The 18,301-nt window shown below is 38.6% G+C and overlaps 1 protein-coding gene across 2 annotated transcripts in view; it reads right to left on the bottom strand.

Moving 5' to 3' along the window:
* Positions 1 to 423: 423 nt before the first annotated feature.
* The window catches only part of PLCB1 (phospholipase C beta 1), a 532,520-nt gene continuing 514,642 nt past the window's right edge, over positions 424 to 18,301 (bottom strand). The window contains exon 33 of one of the 2 annotated variants that reach the window (XM_081149520.1): positions 424 to 3,703. Coding sequence is in view for 1 of the 2 variants with exons in the window: in XM_081149519.1 (XP_081005645.1) it covers positions 3,476 to 3,703 (228 nt within the window). In the remaining variant the exon portion in view is untranslated. The remainder of the gene's footprint in view (positions 3,704 to 18,301) is intronic. The other variant, XM_081149519.1, reaches the window with a different exon arrangement.

The raw sequence follows: 18,301 nt of genomic DNA, 5'->3' as shown, positions 1-18,301 counted from the left end.
TACCTAAAGGATATTCTCATAACTCACATGCATATTTTCTTTTTTAAAAGCAATGTTGCAGACTCTTTTTTTATCTGTTTTATAAGAAAACTTTGTCAAGTACTCCATCAGTTTTTGTCACTTCCACTATTTGGCAAGAAAACTTTGACTGTTTTGTTTCCTTAGCTTCGGTCAAGGAAGGGAGGTTAGGAAGGGAGGGAAAGTGCAATGCCACTCTTAGAGAGGGGTGGTGGAATGTCAGAGTGATGACAGATGACAGCTGTGCCCTCTGGTCACAAGCAACGCAGCATTTTGGGTTTCTGCACAGGCACAGATGTGCTCTGTCAGGGTGGGCACATCCCTGAAGACTGGCATTGTGCCTGCTCCCACCATCCTGCCCATCAAAGGAAGGATGGCCCTGACACCCAGAAATAACAGCTGGGTTGTGTTAAGAAATTTTTATTGTTTCCTTTGGATTTGTGATGAAAGCACATAAAATTACAAGTGGAAGAAACATCATGCCACAAAATTGCATAGAATTATTACAAAAATGTGAATTATGCATTTTAAATAATTTGAGATAGAAGAACCAAAATATGTACATTTTAAGAGCTTCAAATACTTTGTCCTATCTTTTTTTTTCTTCTGAAAAGGCAAAAAGTCACAATGTCCAATCCATCACAAACAATATTTATACAGTGCACAAGCACAACGTTAAATTCAAAGTAATGCAAGCAATGGCTCTTTCCTTCGGAATTACTTAATGACTGCTTAGCTATCACAGGAATATTAATGCATGTGTGGCAATACTGAAATGTTAAAATGAAATGTTAAAAACCAAATCACATGGCATGTCATTAGAACTTTGAAAATTGGTTTACACGGCCAAAAGCACGCTATTCTCAGTAGTGTAAAGGTATCCGAGGGGCACAGTCTAATTTAATACACGGCTCTACGCTCTATTCTAGGAAAAACCACAGTACAGAATCTCACACATTCAACAAAGAACAAGGCAAATACACAAAGGCACAACACTGCACATCCTATAGACCCCTTTTCCTTATCTTAGTCTATTTCAAGTAATATTAATATTATTAAATGATAATATCACTGTAGTAGTTTCAATGATGCGAGACGGACAGTGTTACACACTACCCCACAACTGCAAAAGTGTCGTTGTACAGATATAAAAATGTGATTACAGTAAATGGCCCAATACAAACATATTGTAAAATGACTAGAGTCACTAAGATAATGAAATGCAGCTACCAAAACAGTTTTGTGTAAGTCAAGATTATTCGACCTTCGTCTATCTCTGGACTAAATGTAATACAATGTTCTGTAATAATCACGACTGGGTTTGGTTATGATGCTATTGTTAGTTCGCGCTTCTGCAGTTTTAGACAGTCTGTAATTTTGTTTATAAAAATGCAGCATTCGATTTTCACCATTCTTGCTTCCTTATGATTAACGCCTTTCTTTCAAAGTGCAAAAGTAGAATGATTTACAAAAGATATCTCTTTCAGTGGAAGCTGAGTTTTATTAAGTGTCTAATTAACACCCCAAATCCTTCAGATCAAAATACTATCATCTCCAAAGAGGATGGGATTGTCCCCCTTGTGTCTCGCTTGGTGTGTTTTTTTAATCAAAACTCTTTCCTAATGTTTGAACTAAGCCTTCATTTTGATTACAACTTAATTGTGATCCTTAGTTATTGCTTAAAGTTAAATAAAGTCATTTCCATAAAAATATTAAATTCTTGAAATAATTTTTTAGGACACAACTGGTTTTTGTGTTTTAAAATGTTTTGCTAAGCTACAATCAGACAGGTTTATTTTAAAGTAAAGCTGTGAGCATCTTGCTCGGGGCTTGAACTTAAATGTTCTTTGTGTTACTCTCTAAACTATATTTTCCTCTATATAATTATCTTCTTATATAAGACCTTTCAATGTTTTTGATCAGCTTTACCTTGATCTAATTTGTTTTTCTCATGCCACCTAACATAAGACCTTAACAAAAGACACAGTTAAATGAATTAAATGTACATAGTAAATATATAATGAAATATTTTTTATGTTAGAATAAAATTGAAATCTCTCAGACTTAAAATTTATGGAAGATGCTAATACATGTCCATATTTCTGTCCTATACATTTCTGTATATTCTGATTATTGAAACAAGCTTAAAATCCAGTTTTGATCCTGCAATATATATATCAAATTCACATTCTACATTCTAAATCTAATTCAACTTGCATCAACAGCTCCATCAACTGATTCTTAGAATATCAATATGATTTATCCACAAAATCTAGATGTTTGATCATTTCTGTCTCTATCCACTTGTCCCTAAATTTGGTTTTAAGTCTTGTGGAGGAGTTTTGGGTCACTGTCACACACTGACACTTGACTGTGTGTGTGTGTGTGTGTGTGTGTGTGTGTGGTGTATGTGTCTGTATTTATATGGCTGAGTGTGTACATATATACATGAAGCTAATATATATCATTTATATATGGGTCTGTGTATCCTTCAGATAAATATTCAATCTTTATCTCTATATTAAAAATAAATGAACCATAAAATAATGTCAGAAAGCAAACAAACCACTGGGACCTGTTTAGTCTGATTGAATCTCTGCTCAACATACATCAGCTCAGCTATTTTTATTCAACTGAGCAGATTCTTGGTTATTTATTCATTTCTGGCCAATGACCAATGGATACCCAGACTTTGAGTGCAAACAGTCGACTTGAATAGCCCCTTGCCTGGAAGTGTGTGGCCAACTTGCTCACACAGCCAAGTGTACGAGCCATGTTGCCAAGTCTGGGAATGGCTACACTGGGCAAGAATGCGATCAAATAATTTTTTTTCAGGAAAGAAAACCAGCTTATTTGAATCCCTGTGGTATCTGATAAAGCCATGTCAGCAACAAATACACTGAGACCTCTATGATAAATAAATTAGCAGAATGCAAGCCACCAGTGCTCGCGAAGCAAAGGATGGAACAATTGAAAAATGCACATTAAATCGAGGATATGGTAGCTGAATGGCAGGTAGGAAATAAATGTTCAAAGCTGGTTGTTCAATAGTGTTAAATAATGATATGCATTTCTCAAACTATTTCTATTACTTTTAAAATACTTTACACCAGAGCTTCAAATAAAAAACAGCTTGATTTTCTTCAAAGAAGACACAGTCCTTCATTAAATGGTCCATGGAGCCTGGAAGTTGCCTGCTTTGAATTTACTATTGGAAAGAAAACAAAAATCCCACATACATGCACTCTCCACTGTAGACCTGCAGTTATTTCCACATCGCACAGGGGCCTGCGCATGGGGATGTCTGCATGGATCCTTCTGGAACTCTCCTTTTGCTGTGGATTTTTGGCTAAGGGATGTTTCTCAGGAAGATGCTCTGGGCAGTGATCTTTGTAATAAGAGAGAGTCCGATGGAGCTTGAGAGGCCATGCATGTGCTGGAGGCCTGGCAGGAACAATCACAGAGGAGTATCGAACTCTTTTCCTGGGTGATCTCCTTCCAGCTCCTCACTGGAGGGAGGCCTGTGGTTCAGTTTTCCAGGGTCTGAGGCCAGGGAGGAAGGGGCAGAACTGTGATTGCTGTCCTCACTGATCTTCCCTTTCATGGCTTCCTGTACGAACTCCAGAATCTCCAGGGGCAGTCTTTTGAACTTGTCTTGGTACTCTTGCTCCAGTTCCACCTGCAGCTGGGAGACACCAAGAGGGGAGAATGATTTTACATCACTTAGGCTTCTATAACCACCCATGTAGAAACTTCTTGAAAGATATGTGCAAAGATGGGGGAGGAATATATTAATCCTAATATCACCCACAGGTTAACTATAGAAAAGATGTAGAACAGAGTTTAGCTGGACATGCCATTTTTCCATAGCTGAAAGTCAAGTTCAGGTCATGTGTGGCAGAACAGAGCTACCTGCTGGGATGTAAATATATGTATACATACGTACACACACATAGAAAGAGAGAAAGAGAGAGAGACGGATCTTTTGAAAAAGTTTACAGAAGTAATAAGCACTGATCTGAACTTCTTAAATATAGGAGTTGGGAGCTATGATCGCCGGGAGTGCCAAGGGTCAAGGTCAGCCACGAATCTAGCCGGGGAGAGCGAAGGAGACCCGAGTGGACAGAGAACCAAGGCGTGGGCTGTGTGAGCTGTGGCCTCGCCCAGGGCCTGGGAAGCAAAGCTCATAAAGAGGAGCTGGACGCATTATTACACACTGAACTTACTCATGTAACCAACTTTAACTTCTATTTTGATTTCTTTTATCTCCTCTTTATTTTGAGTTCCTTTTCCATTCTAATTTCTATTTGCCTCTTAAACTGTTTTAGCTACCTTGTAAACTGTCTTTTAATTTATCTGTTTAATGCTCTGCAGAAATGTCAGGCTTTTACAAGGCACACAACATTTTCTTTAAATGCGGTCCTACATGGTGGCCCTAATCATGAAACAAGCAAAGCCAGAGTCTTCAGAGAAGTGGGGTGAAGGGCAAGGCCAGAGGTGGGTGCCGCTCAGCACAGCAAAGCCTAATCAAAACCTAGAATGGTCAACAAAATTCTCTTTGCTTATTGAATGGTAAGTGGGGGAGCATAATCTTAGAAATGGCATGTAAGAGTAAGTGCTTTTTATCTTAGGAGCACTGAGGCAGCTTTTCTTAAGGTGTGTCCTTAAAATCTTTAAACAATTTATTTCCCTGTTTCTCAAGCTTTAAGGTGCGTGCAGATCACCTGCAATCTTAATTTTTGATTTTGCGTCAGGAAGTCTGGGTGGGGCCCAGATCCTGCACTTCTCAGGGTTCCTGGGTGATGCCAACACTGCTGGTTCACACCAGACACTCGGATTTGCTTTGTGTCTAAGATCCCGGCTTTACTTTTTGTCTTGATCGTGGCTGCATGTCCTTCATCTGTAGCTTCAGTGCAGTCTCTGGTGCTTGCCCTGAGCCCTTGACCCCTGACCTCTGACCCCTAGAGTGAAGACAGTGCTCAGGTCATCTGTCCCTTGGTGTCCTGATCGCCTCTCTCCACCCCATTCTGGATGGTGCCTGCAGCTTGAGAACATCCTCTACTTCAACTCCTTTGTTCTCTTGCTTCTATGCCAGAGAAATTTTGCCAAAGCTTAGTATTTAATACAGATCTGTAATCCTTTATCTGCAATTCCAAAATCCCCAAAGTTCTAAAATTCAGAAGTTTTTTGTAAATTTGTGGCTCATTGACATGAACTAATATGAGGCCACTTATGATCCTTAATTACCCTCCTTTATGTGAATATCCATGCACAGTACTGTAGACGTGATCTGTTTGATTATGAGGGTGACTCAGGACTCCCTGGGACACTGTACCTGCGGTATATGTACTATATGACCTTTCTAAAATCAGGAAATTTATGTATTCTGAAAAATAACAGACCCTAAGAGTCTCAGATAATGGACTATAGATCTATTTCAATAAATTTTTTTCACATCAAAAATGACATAAAAATAAGTTGACTGGAGTATTTAAAGTCACCTGTTTTTCCCAAGTAAAACATGTGGAGCATTAGTGAACATGTTGCACTAGAATCTGAATTCTAATAACCAAGGAGGAAACATGCCATGAGAAGGGTATCCCCGAGGCCCTGAGAGTCACATGGCTGAGACACCTTCGTACAGAGTCCCACCCTCAGTGTCAGGGCAGGGGAAGCCCGGCTCCAAACGCAGGAAGCAGAGAAACAGAACCAACAGCACATATGAACTGACTGGATAAAGCTTACCTACATTATGGAGTGTAATCTACTTTACTCAAAGTTTACTGATTTAAATGTTAATCTCATGCAAAAAGTATATACCTTTGCAGAAACACCTAGAATAATGTTTGATCAAATATCTGGGTACTGTGGCCCAGCCAAGCTGACATATAAAATTAACCATCACAATAAGCTAGCAAACACTTGGACTACTTGATTAATTACTAGTCTACGGAATATATTTTACAAAATGCTTCCTTGTGCTAGAAATAATTATAGTTCAGTGATGTCACATCCAACAAAAGCATTGTGGTTATTTCCTTTTCAGAGACGTCAGAAACAGGCTTTTATTACTGAAAGCAAGAACTTGCTGTCTAAAACTAAATTGTTGGCCTTTTTTTTTTTTTTTTCTTGCTAAATTTTATTTTTATTTTCAATTACAGTTGACATTCAATATAATTTTATATTAGTTTCAGGTGTACAGCATAGTGGTTAGATGATTATATAATTTACGAAGTGATCCCCTTCTGATAATTCTAGTACACACCTGGCACCATACACAGTTATTACAATATTATTGACTATATTCCCTATGCTGTGTTTTACATCCCTGTGATTATTGTGTAACTACCAATTTGGTATTTCTTAATCCCTTCTCCTTTTTCACCCAGCCTTCCCACCCTCCTCCCATCTGGCAACCATCAGTTTGTTCTCTGTATCTATCAGTCTGTTTCTGTTTTGTTTGTTCGTTTATTTTGTTCTTTATTTCCACACATAAGTGAAATAGTATGGTATTTATCTTTCTCTGTCTGACTTATTTACTTAGTTAAAACCACAGTAAAATATCACCTCACACCTGTCAGAATTGCTATCATCAATAAATCAACAAATAACAAGTACTGGAGAGACTGGTGCAGCCACTATGGAAAACAGTGTGGAGGTCCTTCAAAAAAATGAAAAATAGAAGTGAAATAGCAATTTCACGTCTGAGTATGTGTCTGGAAGAACCCCCAAAACACTAATTCAAAAGAATATATGCACCCCTATGTTCACTGTAGCATTATTTTCAGTAGCCAAGATAGGGAAGCAGCCCAAGTGCCCATCAATAGACCACTGAATAAAGAAGATGTGGTACAGACATGCAAGGGAACATTACTCGGCCATAAAATGAATGAAACTTTAACATGTGACACAACATGGATGGTCCTAGAGTGCATTGTGCTAAGTGAAATAAGCCATTGGCTTCTGAACACAACCTCCAGGCCCTCTTCTCTCCCAGGAGGTCTGACTGTGGGACTTAAAGTTCCAACCCTCTAATCACATGGCTGGGCACCCTGGCAACCAGCCCCACCCCCAAACCTTGTGCTTTCCAATAATCACCTCATTAACATAACAAAAGACACCTTGATCTTGATCACCACTTCTAAAATTCAAAGGGTTTTAGGATCTCTGTGCCAGGAACTTGGACAAAGACCAATATATATTCCTTATTGTAAATAACAGTATCACAATAATAATTTTAATAATTATTTTAAATAATTTTTAATAACTGACCTAGTTGTGGCTTAATTAGAACTTCAGTGGACTCTTTTATCATGGGTTAGCAGTATGTTTTTTGTATTCTAAACAATTTTAATAAATTAAAATATTTTAATGTATTAACTAAATTAATGTAGTAAATGCCATATATTTCACTCTTTTAAAAATTCATTCATTTATTAATGAGTTATGCATATATGCATACAAGTTCTTTGATTTATCTCTCCTCACCCACTCCCCCATCCCTGCTTTCCCTCTGAGATCCCTCAGTCTGTTCCATGCTTCTGTCTCTTGATCTCTTTTGTTCATCAGTTTATTTTGTCCTGCTTTACTTCTTAAGACACTTGAAAAAAATGTCAGAGGCAGAATAATATCCCAAGTACAAAAATCTTTGACAGTATAGTCAGGTCGAGCTGAACACAGTTGAATCTGAGTGTATTGCTTTTCCTTCTTGTCTAACAGAGTTTACAGTCATGATGAGTGGGAACATCTTTTAAAAAAGTTAACTAAGAAACTTAGAAATTGAGTCTGGTTAGTCAAGTTGAAGAACTCAGCCTATAATAAAACAAACTGTGGCAATGCTCTTATTAATTAATAACAGTATAATAGAATGAGAAACCCGAACCAGCCACCATGACTGGCAGTTTCCAAATTCACACTACCCCAGTGAATGGGCACCCGGTGTAAATAAATCAAAGCAAACATTGCTCAAAAATTGGTAAGACTCATGGAGAACCAGCAGAGGCACCACAAATTCAGACTGTTTGGATTCTCTATAACCCAAGACAGGAGTGAACCCTGCAGATAAACAATTCCCACTGAACATGAACTTGAAGTTCAAAATTACAAACCACTCAAGTAAGAAGCAGCATTTATTCAGCCTTGTAATTCAAGGTTGCCAATGGCAACTGAAATATAAAGAAAATGGTGATCAGTGTATTTCTAGTGCAAAATAAAAAAAATACTCCAGACATAAAGAGAAATAATTTGGATAGTGCTGCCATTGTGGAAAAATACAGTTAATTTACAATGGATATACATTCCTGATGCTTTTAATCAAGTGCTAGATTATGGCACATGCCTATAATTTTGGCAGACTTTTCCTAAATAAATATATTTGCTTGATAATAATATTAATAATTTTCATTTTTTAAACAAATACCAACTAGCCTGTTGCAAAGGGCTAGGAATGCAATCACAAATTAAACTGTTGCCATAGATTTACATGAGTGGATAATTCCTTGAGGGATAGATAAGATTCTCTACACAGGGTGCTTGCAGTTTACCAATGACCTTGGCAGCTTATTTAACCCCTTGGAATTTAAATCACCTCATATATAAAATGAGGGTAACAGTACCAGTTTCCACAGGTTGTTGTTAAAAGGTTTAAATGAGATCATGCATATTAAGTAATTAGCATACTGCCCTTGCTTATTAATTAACTTTTATAACTTTCTTTCTAAGGGTGGGGGGAAGAATTTGCAGCTGAAAACGCCTGGAACCCTGTCTACCAAATGGGCTTTCCAATTACAACAATTACGTCATTTGATCCATTATTTGGTCAACGCAACTCAATTGTGGTACTTGTTAGATCTCTCTTTTTGGGCTACATTCTGGATTGTTGGTGACTTTGAAGTATTTATCAACAAATGCTATCTTTGAACACCCTAATTGGTGTAAGGCCCTGTGTTTGATGCTGTGGAGAATGAAGAACTTAGAATCCTTCCAGGGTGACAAGCAATGTGCTTTTAAAATTCCATTTCAAGTCCAAAGCCAAATGCATTCTGACACAGCTCTTATGTGTAGACTTCTCTTTACATCCATATACTCCAGGAAACTACCTATAGAGGAAGTTTGCTTTCAATACAACAAAGAACATAGATTCCTGTAACTTTTTCCTTAGCTCCATCCCTATTCCTTCTTCGCTGTTCTTTCCCTAACACATCTCTCTTGAAATGCTGCAATTTCCTCACTTAATGCATAATTTATACCTACTCCGATTCTTAAAATGTATTTCAAAATTTCTTTTGTAATTATCTTATAGGTGTTTAGAGATTAGTGTAGAAACCTTTTAAAGGGACATTGATGATTATGAGTTAATCCCTCCAAGAGTTAGTAGTACTAGAAAGAGATTTTAGAAATTATATAGTCAAACTTTTTCCTTTTACTTAGTATAAACCTGTGGCTGAAAGAAGTGGCTTTCTCAAGGATACAGCTCATTAGTAGCAAAACTGGGACAAGAACCTATTTCATTCTCCCCTGCAATAGATTGACTGAATTAATGGCCCCGATACTTCACCTCTCTCTGTATCTACAGCCTTTGCCTTATGACTTTAAGTTCCTCTTACTAAAGAGGTAGAATCTATCTTTCTACCTCTTGAATATGAGGTGGTCATGTGACTCACTCTGAACAATAGAATGTTAGCACATATGGCCCAAGCAAAGGCTTGAAAAGGTACTTGTACATTGTAGCTTTCACTCCTGTCATTCTTCCATGCTCATGGGAACATGCCTGGATAGACTAGTCTGGTAAAAGACAAGGCACATGGAACAAAGTTGAGTCACACCAATCATCCCGGTCACACAGTCCAAATCATCCAAGATCAACCTGCAGCTGGCTGGCACCCAGAGATGTAAGCAAGTCCAGCTGAGATTCGTAGAGTCATCAACCTGACCTGACCACTTAACTATAGATATATGAACAAGCCCGGCTAAGATCAGCTACACTCAACCCAGATCAGCCGAACCCAGCAAACTGGTGAACTAAATAAATATTTATTATTTATTGTATGCCAGTGAAGTTTGTGTTTGCTTTGCAGTGTTCTTGTAGCATTTTCCCCCAATGACTCCCATAATTTCTCTCAAAAGTGTGCATGAAATTCTGTAGCCTTGATATGGAATGAGCTGTTTGCTGAATCCCAGGAGCCAAACTCTTTATGCCTTACATACATAGCCATTTAGCATTTAAAAGTGAATTACACTACAATGTAAGGAAATTAATTATGCTACTTGGTAATCCACTTCACCCCAGCTAATGTGTGTGTTCTGGGTCTTCTGTTAAGGCCTAGGAGTTTTTATTTTTAGTTAGGTACTTTCTGTAGGAAGACTCAGCTGGGGCCTATCATAGCTGGGAATAAAAGTGATTGTGAATAGGGAAAATAATTTTGATTTTACCAAAATGATTAATCATAGTTCAGAGACACCTCATCAAACTGAAAGTTACTATTTTACTTGAAATACCAAAAGATGGTCAAAATTTTGAAGACCTATGTTTTGGGCTAAGGAAGCTAAGACTTTTTTTTATAACTGTGAGTGAATTATTAGCCATCAGTACATTATTAACCACCATTCTTTAAGGAAACAAAAGCCTACCACTCAAGTGGTCTAGTGAGGGATCAAGATCTGACCACCATACTCTTGCCTCCTAAGCCAAGGCCCCACCCCCACCATTCCAGGACAACCTGTCACTCTATAAAAATAAGGTTGGCAAGGATCTCAGTAATCCAATATTCTTCTCTGTGTTGAGAGAAGCGTAACAACTCCAGTGTATTTTTCTTGCCTGCCTAGGATTTCAAAGTTGCTTTCACAAAGTAAGGAGGAGAGGTTCCATGGCAGAGGGTCTTACTCACACCAGGCCCCCTTTAACAATGGAGTACAGGCTTATGAAAACAATGAGGCTCCGCCAGCTGCAATTAGTGTGGTCTATTTCTCAGCCTTCATTGTGCTTTTTCTACTTGCTTCTGTCATGCTTGGAAGACAACGGTTTTTCACCACCCCCTACATACTTCTTCAGCTTAGGATCTGTTTATTTGGTCAGCTGGCTGGCTTCCTGTTTGCCATTAAGTGCAGTGTAATTTAATCAGATAATTTCTGTAAAGAGTCAGATACTATAAGAATGAATAAGTAAATGGAAAATTGGAAAAAGGAAAATATCCTAGTTTAAAAGAGAAAAGAAAAATCTCTTGGGCTAGAACCAATCTAGTAAATATTGCTACAAAATTGCAGGGAAATAAAAAACCATAAAAATAATGATGGTAATATAATGATGGTAATAATTATAGTTTACTGTGTATTTACACTGTGGCAGGCAATGTTCTTAGGACTTTTCATGTATTAACCAATTTCACACATGTACATTAATTTCAGAATCTCTAAATGAAAACATCTATGGGGCCCAAGAAAAAACATAAATCTGTGAATCAGGTTTGGTATAAGGCAACAGAGAAAAATACTGAGAGCTGTGGCCAACTGGAATTGTATTTCTTGTTTATAACACTCAAATTGGAAAATGTTAAACAAGTACCAAGAGTCAAATAAAAGGCTCAGTTTAGTCTGCAAGTGGCCAGTTTATGGCTCCTGATTTACCTGCACTGTAAGAAGCAAGGGCATGAGAGCAGAGGGTGATTTATGTCCACTGGGGAGAGGCTAAGACAGGCAACACCAGAAGAATCCCATTCTCTCAGCCACATAAACCATAAACAAATCAATAAAAAGCCTCAAGTCAATTGAAATAAAAGGTCATTCAAAAGTTAATTATTTTTAGATAAAGTGTGTATTTCTTTTCAGTCAAGTGGAATGCCACCAGCAGGGAAGAATTGAACTTACATTATAAATTTAATTTCTATGAGTCATATTAGAAGGAAATGTCTATAGTGCAGATGGTGCCTGCACCCATCTCAGATAAATGGGAGTCCCCGTGAAACATCCTCCCTGGAAAGTCTTGGCTTTCCATAGAGGGCCTGGCCTTGTGTGGGTCTACTTTCAAATTAGCGTCTCTTCATCCATACATAGCTTTGTCCTAATGCCTTTTAAGACTTCCCAAGCATTCATAATTACCCAACTTGAGCTCAAGCAGAAACGGCTCTTTCTTGACTTAAAGCCTGTGAATTGCATTTAAAAAACAAGAGACAGGCTGTCAAATGTCCTAGAATGAACTCAGCCATGTCCCTGGAGAACGCCCTTCTCCTGATCACCTAAAATTAGTTTTGGTTTTTCTTTCTCTTTTTATAAATGTACACTTCAGGAGTGGTTAGTTATACTAGGATTTTATCAAGATAACTGATTTTGATGCTTAGGGAGAGAGGATTTCCTAATTATATAGTTGCTCCTTCTAAATACTATGTTTAGTCTTCTGCTTAAATTGCTGTGGTTTTAGGTTGGCCATTTACAACTTGATCTGAGTGGCAAGTAGAAGTTTGTCCTCTTGGCCAAAAGGGTGTTTTGAGAGTGTGATTGTCCTGCCTGAATTCTCCACCCAAAGTGAAGTTGGAAACTGTGGTGGAGTTGCTCAGAGAGAGCAAACTGACACAGGGCCAGGTAGAAAGGTAAATGAATGACTGGGACCAGATGGAACTGTGCTGACTGCAGAGGGCATTCCTCTGTTACTAAGAGCAGCCGCCCAGTCCTGCCAACTAGATTGCTGCCACATGTATGCCCGAGGCTGCCACATGTTCTGATTTTTCAAGAAAAATTAGCAATCTGGATTCTCATGTTAAATCTTCTGGTTTGTCAGTAATGTCATCTACATTATAAGCTAAAAATAAAAAGACCAGGCCCTGGCTGGTGTGATTCAGTTGGTTGGAGCGTTGTCCCGTGCATGGACGTTTGTGGGTCTGATACCCTGTCAGGGCACATATATAGGTTTTGGATTCGAATCCTGGTGGGTGAGTTTACCAGAGGCAACTGATAGCTGTTTCTCTCTTCTCTCTCTCTCTTACTTTCTCTCTCTAAAATCAGAAAAACATATCCTCAGGCAAGGATATAAATAAATCAACCAACCAACCAACCAGGCAGTCAATTTGCAATTTCTGGGATATCTCAGCAATGTGTTCCTTGGGTTTGCTTTGGACTTGATAGGTAACTACCCAAAAGCCTGCCATGGCCTTGCCACTCAGGGACTGGACTGCATCCTCTGCTGCATGAACGGAGACATTGCGACATTGTGCTGGTGTCCAGGATCTTCTGCAAGGCACTCATCCCTGGGAAGAACAGAGCATAATCTTTCCACCCTCTTCTAGGCAGCTCCTCTGGAAGGCACTCGCTAAATAATTCAGAATGTCTTCTGATTTCCTCACTTATCAAAGTGTGGGGATGTGAGCACGCCAAACCCACAGGGCTTGGAATGGGAAATCTGATAAACCCCACTGCAAGGCGCTCTTACTGCAGGGTTCCTTTACAGTCCTCTAGGCAGATCCTTCTGCTGGCAGGTGCCTTTTATTCCAAGAGGTCTAAGAGGTGACTTGGGACACACAGTGTTTCACTCTACTGACTCTATTTTTGGGGTCCTACATGAGCGGTAGTCAGTTTAGAGTAGTGCCGGCACAGCAGATTTAAATTCCATTCTCTTGGCCTACGTTGCAGAAAATGACTCGTCATCCCCAAAATCTCATTCACCCTTTCATGGTGTCTCCTGCGCCTGGATGGCAGCCGCCTAGACAAGGGAATGTTTTATACCCTCCTCACTGCGCCCTGGGCTGGCCGTTTGACCAGTTCTTGCCAATGGAATGGCAGTGTGGGCCTTTCAGAGGCTTCTGGAGCATCTCTACCATCTCTTTCCCTTTCCCAGCGAGGTCCTGGAAGAAGATAGAGCCCCACTATGTAAAGAACTTGGTTTTCTGAGTTACAACGTGGACATATGCTGTCCACCCAGCAGAAACACCCACACTGGACTGTTACATGAAAAATAAATAGAATTCGGTTGCATGAAGCCAACGACATTGCGGTGCTGCTTGTTACAGCAGTTACAGCAGTTAGTATTATCTTTATAGTACATTCTCACATATACAATCTGTGTTGCAGGGTTTACAATGAAGTTAGGGGAATAATGAATAGGCACATAGACATCAGGAGTGTTTTTCCCATCTATGATTAAACTTTACTAGCCAACTTTTATACCATAGAGATGGCCTCTTAAAGTGGCGTGGGGCTTATTTGGTTATTCCAGATATAAAGCAGAGTTAGAGAATAGCCTTAGCAATAAATCTTGAGTACTTTATATCTACTTTATAGCTGTAAGAGAAAAAGAGCTAGTGTTATGAAACCCTGGGGCATTACTCCTTTCCATCAATCTTGAACTATTTCTCTTTTACAAGGAAAATGCAGAAGTGAAAAAAATCCCTTTTCTTCTGTTGCTGTAACTGGATCAAAGGATATACAGAACCTATAGAGTATGGCTCTAATGAAGTTACTCTGGAAAGGACAGGAATGGGTGACTTCAATTATTATTGCAAATCGACGTGAAGATATTCCTTTCCCTTTTGCTCCCATAACGAGGCAGAGCAAGTCAGGGAAACCTGGCTTTCTGCTTCCACCTGCCCATCGGCCAACCATTTCCTGGCATATACAGAGTGGGCAAGAGTAGGTTTACAGTTGTCATACAAATAAATAATACAATAATTAATACAATAATTAATACAAGAATAAGCTCTGTGTTTTGCATACTCACAACTGTAAACCTACTTTTTCCCACCACTCTATGAGCCTGGCTTTGCTTCCAAAAACTTGAGAGATTTTTTCCAGTCACCCAATCTAGGGAGTAAAAAGCCATTCTGACGGATTCTAGGCGCCCTTACTTACACAGGGAATGACGGCTTCAGGGACAGCTACTGGTGACAGAAACGTCTACTAGGTCTACCAAGCCTGTCCTGGCTCTCAGTTGGCCTTGAAGTCATCTGAATCCCAAATCACGGGACATATCCCTGTACTTGCAGTGCTGAGCTGTGCAGCTAATGCCACTAATTCGAGCCTGGGCTCAGTGTTTTCTCTCTCTCTCTGCCTTCCTCTCTCTAAAATCAATGAAAACATATCCTTAGGTAAGGATAAAAGAATAAAACACAATAAAAAATGCCACTAATGCGTGGCTCACTTTCTACATCTGCTCACCTTTTTGGCTTATACATTCATGGATTTATTCATTCATTTATCTAGAACTTACTGAGTGCCCTTCTATATACCTGGCCCTGGGACTAACGTTAGGCAGACAGACGTGAAGGGACACAGCCTCGGTTTCATGGGTTCCCCAGACCAGTGGGAGAATGTGGAACACAAACAATAATGTGATATCTGACACACGTACTATGATAAAGTTATAAGCAACATACAATAGTAGCACAAAGGAGGGAGTGACTACCTCTCCTTGGAATCCCAGAATAGGAATTACCTAAGACCAGAGGGACTGGACATCATTAAACACCAGTCCCTTTGCACACCTGTACAGGTAACTGCCACTTAACTTTACCAAGGGCCTATCCATGCAGTTTCCCCCTTCCTCTCCAGCTCATCAAATTATATTCCAAAATAATTAGAAAAGTAAAAACATAAGCACTCTGAATTGTTTTTTAAAAACAGGATGATTTTGTCTAATTGTATGCTGAGTAGGATAAAACACTGTAAAAGCTGGAAATATCTCTTGATATGGCAGAGTTCAGTGACCTAGCAATAATGAAAAACACGATTGCATACATAATTTCCATAGTTCTATACAAAATTCCACTCAGAAAACTTACCAATCTAAGACATTAACTTAGTCTGAGTTTATTATCTGGCACACATTAAGTATAAAAATTACAAGGGGTTTCTTTATAGTTTTTGGATTGACGTGCCCTAATATCTAATGCATGTTGACATTATTGAACTTGCTGATAAACTACTTGAGCTGACGGTCTATTGTAAATCATCCAATGCTAATATTTAGATTTAAAAACACCTATTCCTTTCTGAATCTGCACAGGTCTAACTGTCCTTGAAAAGGGGATTAGATTAAATTCAAGCAGCAATCCAAGTAAATTTGAATTTGGGTATCTTTTGCTCCCTACCCTCTAGACCTTAACCTCAGTGGTCATACACAATTCGACAAGAATCTAAACTCCTGTGAAATTATTTCCATGGAGAAGAGAAACTGATGTACAGGAGGAAAGGCAGGCTGTGGCTGAAATGCACCCTGCAAAGCAACATGCATATTGTCTTCCCCTCCATCCAGGAGCTTGTGGACCAGAGGAATAAACTTAAATGCTAATTGGCTCTGGTGTTTTTGTTACATAACATTTCAAGAGAAAGAAAGGCTATCATAGAAAAATTATGCTAAACACTGAGATGAATAAATAACATATGATATAGGGAGCAGACTCAAAAGCAGTTGATCCCATCAGAAGAGCACATGTATGCCACAGAGGAAATATGTTACTGCACTGGATTTAATGGCAGGAATGTAATGATATCTTTGAGAAATGGCTTTTGCATTAGCATAATAATTGAATAATAATGTCAGAGCTGTAGTGTAGGTTTAAAGGAAAAGGCTTCTGCTTTAAAATAAATATCTAATATCTAACTGTCAAAATGGATATTTTTCAATGTTTTTCTAATAAATCAAAAGTTTATTCTTTCTCATCAGCCTGCCTCCCAACCAAGTGGTCTGTCTTATAGAAGATGATCCATTTCACCAGTTAATAAATTATCCTAGCTTTTGTCTCAAACAAACACACTGAGTGCACTCTCCTCTACTCACAGCTCCCGGGCCTTGATCCCTTCACTAATATAAACACACAAATTACACTTGTTTGCTTTATACAAGAATGTTTGCATTTCATACTTAGGAGCCAAATGCAATCAACATTTCCAAGTAGAAATGCCTCTAATCAAGACATAAAACCTGATTGAAAATACAGTCTTTTGGATTAAAATATAATCAGAGAGAAAACTGGCGATTTGGCTTTTTTTCCCCTTTAGTTACCCATACATTTCTACTCACCTTCTTCTCCTACTCCCCTAACTTATTTATTTTTATGTCTAATATTTATTTAATAAATCAGTAACCAACTTCTTTGGAAAACATATCACAGAATAAAATGTGAATTTGTCAAGTCAAACATGGCCCCAAGATGGTGGGCACTCTTTTAAGAAAGTTATGTCTACCATGAGGACAAACCAATGAGTTAAATGTCAAGTAACTGGTTGAAATTATTTCATTTCTAATTGAACTTGAAAACTGATTAATGGTTGCCTTATCAGTGTATGAACTTTTATAGTGAGTTCTCTTAAGGAATCAGGAAAATCATGTTCAAGAACCAAATGAGAACACACTATAATATACTAATTTCTCAAGGAGCGTAGTCTTTAAGATGCTTTTCCTGATTCGCCCGGCTTGAGTCCCTGAGGAGGTGTATGATTACGTTAATTAGCCATTGAATTGACTAATGAATATTTATTGACAACCTACTAGTGTACATGATTGGCTCTGTGGTAGTTGGCTTGGGGAACCCTCAATAGTATATAACAGTTGTCTCTTAACAGTTAGAAACTTAAAATATAATTGGTGATATATAATTGGTGACCCCAGTAAGTATTACTGATTCAGGAGCTGTGAATCACTGTAGGGAGATTGGTCTCTGAATTAATCCATGAAACCAAAGCCTCCAGTTACCACACATGAAAACAAATTAATTGCCAGTGTTAAGTACAAGGGTTTTCTTCCACTAGGCCCTTAGTAACTATTTTGTAATAGCTGTTAAGTAACAATGTCTATTACTATGACTCTTTACTGAGCATGCATTACCTACATGGATTACCTCTGAATTCTCACATTGTTCTATGAAGTAAACACTAATATTTAATGGCTAAGTGACACAGCGAGTCACACTGCTGGTAAGGACTGAAGTCAGAATTCAAACTCAGTTATTCTCAAGCCACTCTCCCAATTATGTATAATAACCTCCAAGCATTAGCAGGAAGCCCACATAGCTGCATTCCCTCAAGGGCTCGCTAGACTAGCAAGCTGGTTGGAGCTTTTATACAGAACAAAAGAACAAAGGCAAAAGGACATATATTATGGTGGAGTGAAGAATGGGCTATTACGCCTTTTTTCTTCCCTCTCCTGTCTCCACTTACCCAGGCTTTACCATGTTCAAGTAGACCTTTAGTCCACTGAATAGTCCGTAACCTTTGAAAATATTTTACTGGACTTCAACTTAGAATCTACACTGGAAAAAAGACGTCAACAAGAACGATCTGACCAACTTCAGAATGAGAAATG

The sequence above is a fragment of the Miniopterus schreibersii genome (genome assembly GCF_964146895.1).
Source record: "Miniopterus schreibersii genome assembly, chromosome: 10".
Classification (NCBI taxonomy): domain Eukaryota; kingdom Metazoa; phylum Chordata; class Mammalia; order Chiroptera; family Miniopteridae; genus Miniopterus; species Miniopterus schreibersii.
This window is presented reverse-complemented; position numbering and strand designations above follow the sequence as displayed.